This window comes from Falco punctatus (genome assembly GCF_963210335.1).
Source record: "Falco punctatus genome assembly, chromosome: Z".
Taxonomy (NCBI): Eukaryota; Metazoa; Chordata; class Aves; order Falconiformes; family Falconidae; genus Falco; species Falco punctatus.
The window spans coordinates 14,384,663-14,397,742 of NC_137586.1; the positions used below are offsets into that span (position 1 = coordinate 14,384,663).

The window sequence follows — 13,080 nt, forward strand, 5'->3', positions numbered from 1 at the left end:
GAAGAATGGAACAAGATTCAGTTATCTCTGTTCATCATCATAGAATAGTCGCTTGATTTCATTTACTTACATGGATGCGACAACTATCAAAACTGGTTGTGAGGTAGGAAGGAAAAATGCATTTTTGTGGCTCTGAACTTAACTGCAATAACATAGAGGTTGTGCCAAGTGTCACCCTATGAAGTCTGATGGACTTCTGCAGCTTCTTTCCCATTGGAAGAGAACCATTCTGGCGATAACTTGAGAGAGACTACTTGGACCTGTAAAACTGAACACATTAGATACAGAAATTGGCAAACAGCAACAAGCATGATTTGCTTTTTTGTTGTAACTTATAAAATAAAAATAGTTTATAGCCTTCCGCTATTGGTAGTAGCATACTTTTGTGCCTACATACTGCAGCAGCTGGACTGGGTTTCTGTGGTGCTGTTCTAGCTGCACAATTCAGTGCTTTTCTGGGGTATTGTATCTGTCTAAACTGAGGAGCTTGTAGTGGTGTAACTCTGCTTTGGGAATTACTATGTCAGAAATTGCATCTTTTCTGTTGTGATTGTTAATGGCTTGTCTGCCGATTTGTTTTATTCTTAAAATCTCTTACAAGCTTTTTCTTTCAATATGTTGCATAATTTACAGCATGGACATTTTTATTAGGATACACTACATTTCTCCTTTTAACTACTGTCACTCCTGAGTACTCTTTTTTTCTTTCTTTTTTTTTTTTTTTTTTTTTAACCACTCATTACTTTGAACTCTTTGTTGGAGAAGAATGATGCAGAAAATTGTTACTGTCTGGTCTCAAGGAAGATTTTAGCAGTATGTCAGTCTGTGTGCTAATGTCTAAAACAAAAGCCTTTCAAAGGCTCTCAGATTTTCCTGCTCCCCCCAACCTCACCCCCTCACAGTGTGGTGTTTGCTTTTCCATGCAATACAGTGATTTTGGTGGGGAAGAGAGGAGGCTTTAAAAAAATCATAAAAGTAAACATGAACGTGACATATTTAAACAAAATGCTTGAAAATAGAAATTTCTTTTTTCTTAATTTACAGAAGGCCTGGGATTTGAATGATTAAAATGTGTTTTTCTGCAGGGAGTCCTTCATTTGGGTGTTTGAATTGCTGCAGTTTAAGTAGGTGAAGGTAATTCTATCACCATTAGGTGCTAGGGTTTGTTGTCCCCCTCCCACCAGCTATTCCTGCTGTTCGTTAGGAACCCAGTCATTCCATCTGTCTTCTAGTAAGGCAGCAATAATATGTGTCAGACCACCTCTGTTAAATCTGTTCTGTGAAACCTGCAGTTTCACCAGAAACTGAGAAGTCTCTGTGAAGTGTAGTTCTTGCCACCTTCTCTTCACTCCTGCCTGTGAACAGACAGAGTCTTCCATGTTGAGTGCATGAAATGAGACCCAAAAGATCAGGGTGTGAGTGTTTATGCTTGCAGCAGAAGACATTTTTTAGTCTTCTAGGACATAAGGTATTTAAAGTAAGAAGCAGCCAAGCCAACTTCAGCCTCTTCTGCTCAAGAGAGGGAAAGTGCTTACCTTTAGTTTAACCACTTGTACTTTTGCATAGTTTTTCTTTGTGCTGTACCATAGCTCTGCTCCCACAAGTGAGAAGTCTCTTCAAGTCTCCAGCAAGTCAGCATTCTGGGAAAGCTCTAAGAACACAGGAGCTATCCAGAAAAGGAAGGTAGCATTTTCTTCCAGGGCAATGAATGAAATCCTCAAGGAAGGCAAGAGCCTCTATACTGGAATCTAGGGACAATTGCAAGCACAGAGGGAAAAAATAGTATTGTTTCCTCTGTTAAATTGTAGTCTTGTGTGGGTGCCCAGGAAAGCTCCCATCTAAGGGCCTGGTGTGTAAAAATAAATGTGAGATCATCAGAATATGTCATTGTGGAACTTAAATTTTGTTTTTCATAATCTTTGCTTTTCTACGTTTCAGTCTGTGAATGGATCTAATGGTCATTCTGAGATGACTTCTGGGTGGTCAGTCTGTTAGAAAGGCTAACAGATGGCAAAGATTGAAGTATTTTTTAGTTGTAAATGCCTCTCTCTGATACTGTTTGGGGTTTTTTTTATTACTTTTATAGGACCTAACATTCTCCCCAAGCCAAATCTTCAGTTTACCAGCCCTTTCGTTTCCCAACTCTTGTATCTCTCTGTCTTCTGCCAAGTCCCAGTGATGATTATCGCCCATGTTCACAATCCCATGGATACTGAAGGATATTTTGCAGAATGTAGAAATCCAGTTTTTTAACTGTTTTTCCCTTCTTGGGTCTATTCTTTCACGTGTCTGATTTGACCTGCATCATTGGTTTGTTTGTTGTTTTTTTTTTTTTTTTTGGTTTTGTCTTTGGTTTTTCTCAAGAGGTCTTGGGAGACTGACCTAGCTTCAGCCTTTGGTTTCTAGTGGCATTATTTTCTGAGTATTACTTGAGGGTAAGGAAGCTCCCAAAAGGAACAAGAAAAAACCAAACCCACAGTATTTAGGGGCAGTGGCGCAGTGACTAGAAGAGTGTTGTCAGGCACAGGAACTTAACAGTCAGCTAGGGCTGGAATTCCATGAAAAAACATAACTGCAAACTGCAGATGTGATTTCTGACTTACAATGTCCCTTTGCAGAAATTAAAAAAGGTAAGACTTTCCATTTTTGAGAAAAACTGCAAACTCCTAGTATGCATTATTTCAGATTTAATATATATTAATCTTTGTAAGCCAGAGAATTGTGAATTTTTGTAAAAATCATAGGAGGTATGTCAACACCAAAACGGTTTTCCTTTGTTTCTGCTGAAAGAGTATTCTAACATACTGTCTTTTCCTCATACAGTTTAAGAAGAAGGGGGGTGGGGGAAAGAAAAAACAACAAAATCCTGTGAAGTTTTAATCTCGTATAGTTACAATACAAATTTTCTAGACCAGCATTATTGAAATATTAAAATCAATTTGTGTAAACTTAACAGCTGAAATCCAAGCAACAACCGGGAAGACCTGGAAGTGCTGGTACACTTTGGGCAAACTACCTTTTTGGTTTTTCAGACTTACACTAATATTCCAGTATACATAGGATCGTGCTGTTTAAAGCTGACATAAAATGTATTAACTATATTTTCCTGTGAGAGCACGAAAAAGTGTTTTATGGCATTCCTTATTCTTTGGAATGTAATAAAAGTGGTAGTTACATCTGATTTTTCTGTGAGCATATAGGCATCTGTTGTAGCAGGTTAGAGTATTTATAGCATATTCAGTCATTTAGGAAGTTCATGCTTATTCTATTTTAATAACTCACCTTGGGTTTTTTGTAAATGTTTTGGTGATTGGAATATGTTATGCCAAGATATGTTCCTGGACGTTATCATCTTAATTTTTTGTTTTGAATAGTCTAAACAGTTACTTTAACTGTCAGGCATCCCCTGGACACTGCAGAGTGTAGCACTGCTAGCACTCACCAAATGTCCAGATTTTGGGCTCAGGCTGCTTGATTTATCAGGTGGCAGAATATATTCCTATCCACTGTTCTCCATTAAAGATAAGTAGCCAAAGCAGTGTTCAACATGAGTGTGCTGTAAGCAAAAATGTTTTCTATGAGTGGTTCACTCTTTCATTAAAGAGGGATTTTAGTATTGTCACCTGGAGGAGCTAGCAATTAAACTCATGTAAGTTTGTTCTAGCACATTTTTTAAATTCTATTTTTTTTGTTTAAATTATTGGAAGAACTCTTAAAGTAATTAAGATACTCTTTCAAAATTAAATCCACTGCTGATGCAGTATAGACACACAATACCTACCTTTGTGGTAAGGTACGTGAAATGAGCAACCGTGTAATGCTCCAGTAAGTGGACTGGAATATAAAATAAGCAGCCCTGCAGTGATTAAGGTAACAATGAGCAAAATGCTGTTTCTCCTTACAGCAACAAATTGTTTCTGTGAAAGCTTTTGAAGTAGTAGTATATCTTCTGTTATGGGTGGTGGCAGTATGAATCTTGGAAGATGTCTGTTTCTTTTCATGTCTCTGTTTCTATGGAATGTACTTCAATGGCAAGTACAGGTAGCAGCTGTCGAGTAGTTTTTTGCATCTGGAGAACAGCAAATACCAATTTATAGCACAGGGATTCATGAGACATGGGAAACTTAATTTGTATTAAAGTTATACCTTTGTCCAGATGCTTTATAGTGTCAATTGAACAATAAACTCATTTTCATAATCACAGCTTCAGTTGGCAATTTTGGGTTACACCTGCTTCTCAGCTTGTAAACTACTGAGTCTGTGGGAGTGTCTGTTAATACCATGTGGGCTATAGCTTTGACAATGTCATGTATAGATATTTGTAAACCTTTACTGTTACGGTATGGTGGTTTGACATTGGCTGGCTGCGAGGTGCCCAGCAAGCTGCTCTATCACTTCCTTCCTCGGTAACACAGTGGGAGAGAAAATAAGATGGAAAAAACCCCTTATGGGTCAAGATGAAGGCAGTTTAGTAAAGCAAAAGGAAAGGCTGCAGGAAAACAAAAGATTTATTCTCTACTTCCCATCAGCAGGCAATGTCCAGCCGCTTCCCAGGAAGCAGGGCTTCAGTACATGGTAGTGGTGGCTGCGGAAGACAAACATTATAATGAGCCCCCCGGCCCACTTCTCCTCTTTTCTCTTAGCGCTTTATTGCTGAGCAGATGTCATATGGTAGGGAATATCCTTTCAGTCAGTTTGGGTCAGCTGTCCTGGCTGTGTCCTCTCCCAAGATTTTGCCCACCCCCAGCCTACTGGTGAGGGAGCAATGTTGGAAGAGACTTGGATATATGTATTGGATATGTATTAAATCTGAATGTTGGAAGGCCTTGCTGCTGGAGCACTGCTCAGCAGTAGCTGAAACACTGGTGTGTTATCAGCACCTTTCTAGCTGCCAATACAAAGCACAGCACTATGGGGGCTGCTGTGGGGAAAAGTAACTTCATGTCAGCCAGACCCAATACATATATTTTCAGACTTACCATGGACCATAGTCCCATAAATATTTTCTGGCTTAGGTGCATATATGATTTTCATGCTAATACTCAAGCTCCCCTTGAAACACCTGTGGCTATCGAGGGTGTGCATACTGTGTGAATGTGAAAGCACTGGTCATGAGTCTTCTGCTGGCTTATCTCTGTATATACATGTGTGAAAAGGGAAAGAAATGGTACGTTTGTTTTGGGAGTTGTTCTTAGCTATTAGTAGAGCTGTTAGTGGCAAGAATTAATTTTAGAAGGGTTTGGTTTGGCTAAATCAAAGATAATGAAGTTTTGAGTTTTATCAGAGAAATAAAGCTGGTAAAACTGCATGATAAAGTGAGTATGAAGGAAAATCAGCCTGATGTTATAGGGACTTTTTGTGGCAAGCATGGAAAAAAAGGGAAGGAAATGGCAGAGGTGGATAAGGAAAGAGGTATAACATGAAATATAAAGTGTGCCTAAGAATTATTTTTAAATCATACTTAAGCAACAGAAAATTATAATAAAGATATCAAGCATCAAAAATATAATTATGTCTGTGTTAGGAAACTTCAGGTACTACTAGACAAATCAGCATTTTGAGGAGAACGATTCCTATGACCTTTGTAGAACCTTGCTGCTGCCTATTTATGCTATCTAAGCACATTCCATAAAAAATGGAAGTGCAAAAAGGAAACAAACATCTTCCAAAATTTGTACTGCCATCACCCATAACAAAAGATAGGCTACTTCTGTGAATCAAAGTAAAACTTGAGTACTTCCAATACATTTCTTTCTATGTAAGTTAACTCTTTTCATATTTGTGTTACAAATGTTAGTGTGATGTGTTAGATTTTTTTTTTTTTTTAGACCTTTGACCTGTATGTTGCTATCAAATGAAATTCCCTGAATTACATTAACTATGTTATGGCTGCCATTGATGTGACAGCTGTGAAGACCCATGAAAGCTGGAGATAATGGCACAAGTGGAAGTCAGAAGTCAGTCCACAATCTTAATAAACTACATAGGTAACAGTTCCTGTAGTGAATTTCTGTATTTTTTCATTAATTTTGTTAACTTCATAGGGTCCTTTTATTTGAAAAGACATTGTATAATAACGATGGATTGACTAAATCAGAAATCAAGATTGTCAGATATTGGCGATTGAGAAGCAAAGAAAATGTTGATGATTGCTAAAGAGGAAAACCAAGAAATCTTTCCCTGTTTGTGTTCTTTGTTAAGGTAGTCTCATAATTTTTTAACAATTGTTCCTTATATTTTTAGGGGTATATCCATGAAAATAAAAATCTGGAATCACTCTTTTTTGTGACTTCCCCGTGCTTTCTCCTTCTTAGGTTACGGCTGGTGTGAGGGAAACCTTTCTTTCTTTAATATATACTGTGGTATTGGGTGCATGTTTTGTTTGTTTCTGTCATAGTACTATTTTCTTTCTTTTTTTTTTTTTTTCTAGAACCCTGTCAAGAAAATTCCAGATTCTCATGAAATTACACTCCAACATGGGACAAAAACAGTAAGTGATAACACATTTTCAACACTATTTGTTTTTCTAGAACTGAGCCAGTCTATGAAATAAGTTAACAAATACATACTGTCAATGAAAGTTCATGAAGCTAATTCTTTCTCTTAATGTATTATTTTAGTCTAGCTCTTTTCTTAATTATAATTGAGTGTGTTTTAGGACTGCCTCTTCACTTCCTTGTAATAACCAAAACATGGCTCGGCTCTATTTGACTCAATTGTGGTCTTGTTTTCTTCTTCCTTTTTGTTAAATATACTCTTTGCCATTGTTGGAGGAGATCTTCTAGGTTAGCCCTTTCTAGTCTAGGCATAGGTCTAGTTGAGAACTTTATTTGGTCATGGATTTCAAAGAGAATGTTATTGCTGAAACTTCTAAGACTTCTTTGTAGCTGAATACAGGTCTCCTTCATTCTCCTTGAATCTCTAAGTGGCTTTTATATATCATTCTTAATTTCTTGAAACCTTGTTCTTCCTTGTCTTTGTATCTTTTCTAGGTTTCACCTTCCGTATTGCTCCTTAACTTTCTTTTAAAGAACCACTGTCCAACTCTGAGCTATCATTTCTTTGTTCTAAATATTTTTATTTTTAAGTAACCTCAACTTCCAACACAAGTTCAACTGCTTCTATGTGCTGCTTGATTGAAGATCTTTTTTTATGGAATTTTTGTTCTGGCCATGAATAACCCTGACTCTCTCCCCAAATCCTTTCCCCCTATTCCTTGGCCATTAAAAAAAATACTGCTGTTGTTTATCCTCTTCAGTTTGGGCCATGACTTAAGCTTCAATGAGAAAATAATCATAGAATGTCTTTTTTTTTTTTTTTTTTTTTTTTTTAATATATCCCTGTCAGCTAGTTAATAGAATTCTCACTCACAGCATTCCTCAGAATTTATTTTTTGGGGTGTGGGGGGTGTGTGGAGTGGGTGGAAAGAAAGGGAAGAAAAATGAAACAAAAAATTATTTGGGAAAAATGCTTCTAATGAGGATTTAAGCAATCTAAGGAAATGTATAATTTTCATTTACTGGATTTCTAAGAAAACTAGTGGATTTGTTTTATGTTTATGTAATTAATATAACCATACACTTAATCTAATATTCAATAATATTAAGTAATTATTTTATTTATAAACTTGTTAAATCACACACATATATACAAATAAAACATTAAACCAATAATTTGAGTTTTAAAATTTGAATTTTTAATAACTAATTTCTTTATCAGACATTTTAAAGGAATTTTCTGGAGATTTAGACTTAACAGTAAATATTGAAATTTTTTATAAGTTTTCAGAAATAATTTTTTTTGTGTTTATTCATTAATCTGACATTAAACTTTGTGGTTTGTCTTGAGGTATGGAGAGGTGATAAGGCTTACCCATTTGTTTTATCATAGTGCTAAACATACATAGAGGGAGGAGGAGGAAGAAGCAACAAGTGTGTTATGTGAATATATATATATATGAAAATATATAAACATGAAAAAGGAAAATATTCTCTTAAGACCTGTAAAAGATGCATTGTATTACACTAAATTAGAGTGGATTTTTTGCTCACAGTGCACATAACTTTGCATAGTAATTTGTATGCATACTAGGATTTGCATACTAGTGCACTAGTGCAAACCAGTTTTCCATTTTACATGTGACAGTAATTGCTTCTGCAGTATGTTTCTTGAATACATTTCCTAACAAACTTTATGTAAATGTTTTGAGTTATTTTTCTCTGTTAAAGCAGTAAGTCTTTTGATGGCTTCTTAAAGCATAAGCTCATGTTCTTTCCAGCTAAAAGGGTTTGTAAAGTCGAAGTTGCAGTTTTGGAAGACTTCTGGGGTATTTTGAATGCATGAGAATGCAGCTGTCGTCACCTAGAGAAGAGGTGAATTATTATGTAGGTATATATAGCACAGTTGGATTAGACTGGATGCAGTGAAAGAAATATATAACTGGAAAATACCCAGCTTTTCTGTAGAAGGACAATCTTTTTGTTTTGTGTTGGAATAATGAACCTACTTAACATGTCATTACACACATATAAGGATGGGAGCAACTTCATATCTTGATATCAGAGTTTCACCCTGGTGTTTTAAAATAGTCTTCTCATTATGTTCATACAATGTACTGTAGCAGCTAAACTTATGTATCCCATCTGTACCTCTTCAATCTAATGAATGTAGGTTTGATGATGACTGTATTCCTGTGCAGCTGAAAAATCTCAAAAAAGATTTCCCAAACTGGAGACTCTTTCCAGAAACCTGATTAATTTCCTGGTTGCCTTGCTTATACATTGTAATAGGAATTGCTGTTCCCAATGAAACTTCAGGGTTATGTTTCGTTTTTTAATCCTGGCACTTTAGATACATAGGTGGGTATGACAAACAGTACATAATCAGGGGTATTCTGAACAGTGTGCTCTTGAATGTCTCATCACAGCTGCTCCTTCCTGTAGTAGTTACTGTAGAACACTTGAGTCTATAAATGAATGGATGATTAATCTGGAGATGCCCGTTTTTTCTGCATGTTAGAAATCATGAATTAAATGAATGGCTTTCAGAATTTGCGTTTAAATGGTAAAAGGGGCATTTTTTTGGAAACACATAAGAGGTTGCACTGCTTTCATTTGAAAATCAAGTATGTCACAGTGGCATAATCACTGCGCCGAGTTCCATTCATTCCTAGTAACAGCACAAAGCAGCACATTTAAACATTTGATTCAGGGAAATAAAAAGAAAAATGTTGATTCTTATGAGTAACTCTGTAAATTAGGTTTTTTTTGAGGGGTACTGGATTAGGACATCTGATGGTCCTTTGCATTCTTTAGAAGAATGACATTTTAGACCTTGTCTAAATGATAGGAATTCTGCAAGTGAAAGCTCTAAATTAGAGCAAAACAATTAGATTAAGGATGAGTCAGTTGCTTTGTGAACACCACATCATTTTGACAACATTTTGCTTTTCTTAAAAGTATCCTTTTCAGCCTGTTGGCTGTAGGATGACACTGTATGTTTGAAATACCCGTATGTTGAGTTATCAACATGCGGAGCAGCGTAAGCCTTAAGGAGAAGACAACTGGTAAATCAGAATTTGATTAGATAAAGAATACCTAAATGAACCTTCTCTACATGAAACTAGAAAAAGAAAACTCAAAAGAAGACCATGCACTTTCATATAAGAAAACCTCATTTTTGGCAAAACGAATTGTTCATCTTAAAGTTTAAGAATAAATTCCATTAATGACTGGTGTTTTTATTGAGAAAAAGGTAGATTATGCTTTCAGCTGGGCATGGGAAAGGGAGTATCTCATGCTAAATTCCATTTTTTAAACTGTTTTGTGTGGGAACTGTTCAACAGTTTATATAAGTTTTAAAAGTCTCCATAACATAGTGTATATGCTAAAGCTTTAAAAAAAGTACAGCAGTAGACTGATACATCTTTGAAACAAGTGTTTTTTGGTGGTACTTCTGTGTGTCTACATTAAATCATAGTGAGTGTCAGTACTTTTCATGTACACAGGTAAAGAAGATACATACAGGTGAGCATAATTATGTGCAAGTTATTGTAATTTTTGTACATTAAAATCTGGAATTTTTAGTATAGGTTTAGGCATCTGAAAGTAATTGGCTTGTTCCCTCTCCTTTCCCCTGTCCCCCAAGAAATTCAGTGTTGATACCCTTTGGCCATGACATTATTCTCAGGTGTTACCTTTCACTCAGAGATGAAAGCTTTTCTTTTTTATTCTGTGTACAGGTTTTTCATTTGGTTGTTTTTCTCCCCAGGATTTTCTGTAAGTTTGAATGTTCTTGGTGGTGGAGTATAAGATTATTTTTTTTTCCTTCAGAGTCTTCTGGCTCATCTCTTCAAATCCCTTTCCAGGCACTTTCTAGAACTTTTGAGAAAATTACTATTATTATTATCATCATCACTTTATTTTCATGTGTTGAAGACTGTCTTCCTTGTTGTGAAAGGGTTTCTGCATCTGGTTATCCCGTATATGGGAATGACCTTGTTTTTTGTCTAGTGGTTAAAAGTCATCCTCTCATGAAGCATGAATTTCATATGAGTTTTATCTTCTCATGAAAACTTGTTCAGTCATTTTTATGTTTCGGGTTGGGTGTATTTTTGAGTAATTCTAAAAACACTCTTGTTTTACTGTTTTTGACATCACTTTTCAACATTATCTCATGTTGATGACTTAATTTTGGAGAGTTAATCCCTTTACTTGATTTACAAATTAATTTAGTACATTGTTAGCTAACTTTGTATTATTAACACTTGGGAAGAAATCATTTTGAAGGTAAGTGAAAGGATGTTTAACCCAAGAGATGCTTTCTGTTACTGTCATTTCTTGATATGGTGATTGGAACACTACTGTAATAAAAATATTCAAATAGAGAATTAAAATAAGATTTTCACATAAAATACCATTTTAATCAAACTTTGATTTGAGGATAACAAATGAGAGTAGTGAGCATTAAGTGTTCTTTCCTCAAAGAAAGCATTTCTGCATAGCTTTAAGCAGCTACTTTAGTATATAAAACATAAAGGTTTTGGTAAGTTTTTTTGAGCTTTAGTTAAAATACTATCTTTTTTCAAATTTGTGGGGTTTTTTATATTTTTTTCCTTTTTTTTCGAAGAGAGATTTAACTAAACAACGTATATACACACATGAATTTCTTGAATAAACTAATGCAGTCTTAAACTGATGGATGTTAAATGCCATTTCAGTATCTTGCTAGAAATATTATATGTGCTTTTGAGAAAAATCTAAGCCACAGTTTTCTTCATAGAAATGAAACATGACCAAATTCTGCAATGAAATGGTTAGAAAGCAAACACTAAACTTAACTTTTCTCAGCTTTCTTCAGTAGTCTATTCAATTTCCACTTCCATTTCCCCTACTCTTTCCAAAGTGCTCAGGTATTATACAATATAGTGAAAATGAAAAAACAAAATAGCACTGATATATTTTAGGAAGAAACTAGTGCACTGAATTCCTTTTTTTTTTTTTCTTTAGTAGTATTTCATATTTTGGTGACACCTGAAGAACTAAAGGGGGAAAAAAAAAAAATCTTGTATCATCTTAAATTTCTTTTTTTTTTTTTTTTTTTTTTTCCCTCTGTATAGGTTTCTGCTTTGGGGCTGGATCCTTCTGGTGCCCGTTTGATAACTGGTGGATATGACTACGATGTTAAATTTTGGGATTTTGCTGGAATGGATGCGTCTCTCCAAGCTTTTCGATCGCTCCAGCCTTGTGAATGGTAGGCATGAGGGCTGCCTTTTTCACCTGACTGTCCTGTGTTACAGTCCTGGTAGAATGCATGGAAAAGCCTCGTAAAAGCCTTTTGTATCCCATTGTACTTTTTGTGGTAAATGGAATGTGAACTTGTCTGCTTATGTCTTCTCATGCTTTTTCCAATGACTTGCATATTTTCCCCTTTTAGAAAGCTGAAGATTAATTTGCAGATGTAACTGTTAGTAGTATATCAGCAAATGGATTATGAAACTCTCAAAAGAGACAGGCTGACTTTCAAAGTTGTAATTGAAATTAGTAGAATACACTTCTTGTACTCTGCTTATATAAAAGTTAGTGAAGAAGAGAACAAATGTGAAACAGTTGATCCCTTTGTGCAGAGCCTCTGTAGTTGCTGCCAGTATTTCTGAAGGGGGGTTGTTTTCTATTTTTCTTTAAGTCCTCTGTTTCTGGAAGCACTGGTCCTTTGATTGCACTGATAATTGAATAGCAATATAGTGTGCATTAAAAATAAGTGTAAGTCTAGTCTTTTTTTAAAGAAAAAAGCAATATATTTATATATGAATTTATATATATATATATGTAAATTAAAAATTATAGAAAGCAATTTTTAGAGAGTGTTTTCCATACTATTCATACTGTTCACTGGTAATTCACCAAGTTCATTTACTTACTCCAGAGAAGTGGAATACGGAATTCCTTCAAAAGGAGTGCATGTCTCATGCACAGCAAACTTTCAGATAAACACATTCATAAATCAATAACACATCTAGCAAGGTACTTTCTGATATCTAACTAATGTGATGCACTTTATAAGATACTTTGGTATACTTTAAAAAGGGATTGAAATTTATTATGCTCAGTACGTAGTCCTTAGAATGTGTACTTTTAGTCATTATTGTCTTACAAATCTACAACTGAATTTTGGTCAGTTTGGAAGGTTAGAATGTGTATGATTGCAGATGTGCCAGGAGTCTAGATGATGAAAAACAAAAGCAATGAAGAAGCGAAATAGAATGGGATTCTACTGACCTAAACTGTTAAAATCAGGAAAATGAAAAGTGGGCTTTGATTTGTAATGCAGTTCTAATCTGTTTGACAGACTTACCTCGTTATAATAAACCAATGAATGGCACATTTAATTTGAAAACATGACTTGGCAGATATGCTACTTTGAAGTAAATAGATAAAATTATCCAAATGTGAAGTCACATTCAGACTTTCCTGCCATGAATTTCATTTACCCAATTAGTAGGATACAAACTGTATTTTCCTCTCCCCTGTCATAACTGAACAGTAAGAAAGACCTGACAGTATTTAATGGCATAAGACATAA

General features: G+C 35.2%; 1 protein-coding gene across 1 annotated transcript in view; it reads left to right on the top strand.

The window, feature by feature from the left end:
- WDR70 (WD repeat domain 70) overlaps positions 1-13,080 on the top strand; it is a 136,957-nt gene that overhangs the window by 31,257 nt on the left and 92,620 nt on the right. Inside the window, exons 6-7 of the mRNA XM_080372145.1 lie at positions 6,431-6,490; positions 11,618-11,751. Coding sequence (XP_080228271.1) covers positions 6,431-6,490; positions 11,618-11,751 — 194 coding nt within the window. The remainder of the gene's footprint in view (positions 1-6,430; positions 6,491-11,617; positions 11,752-13,080) is intronic.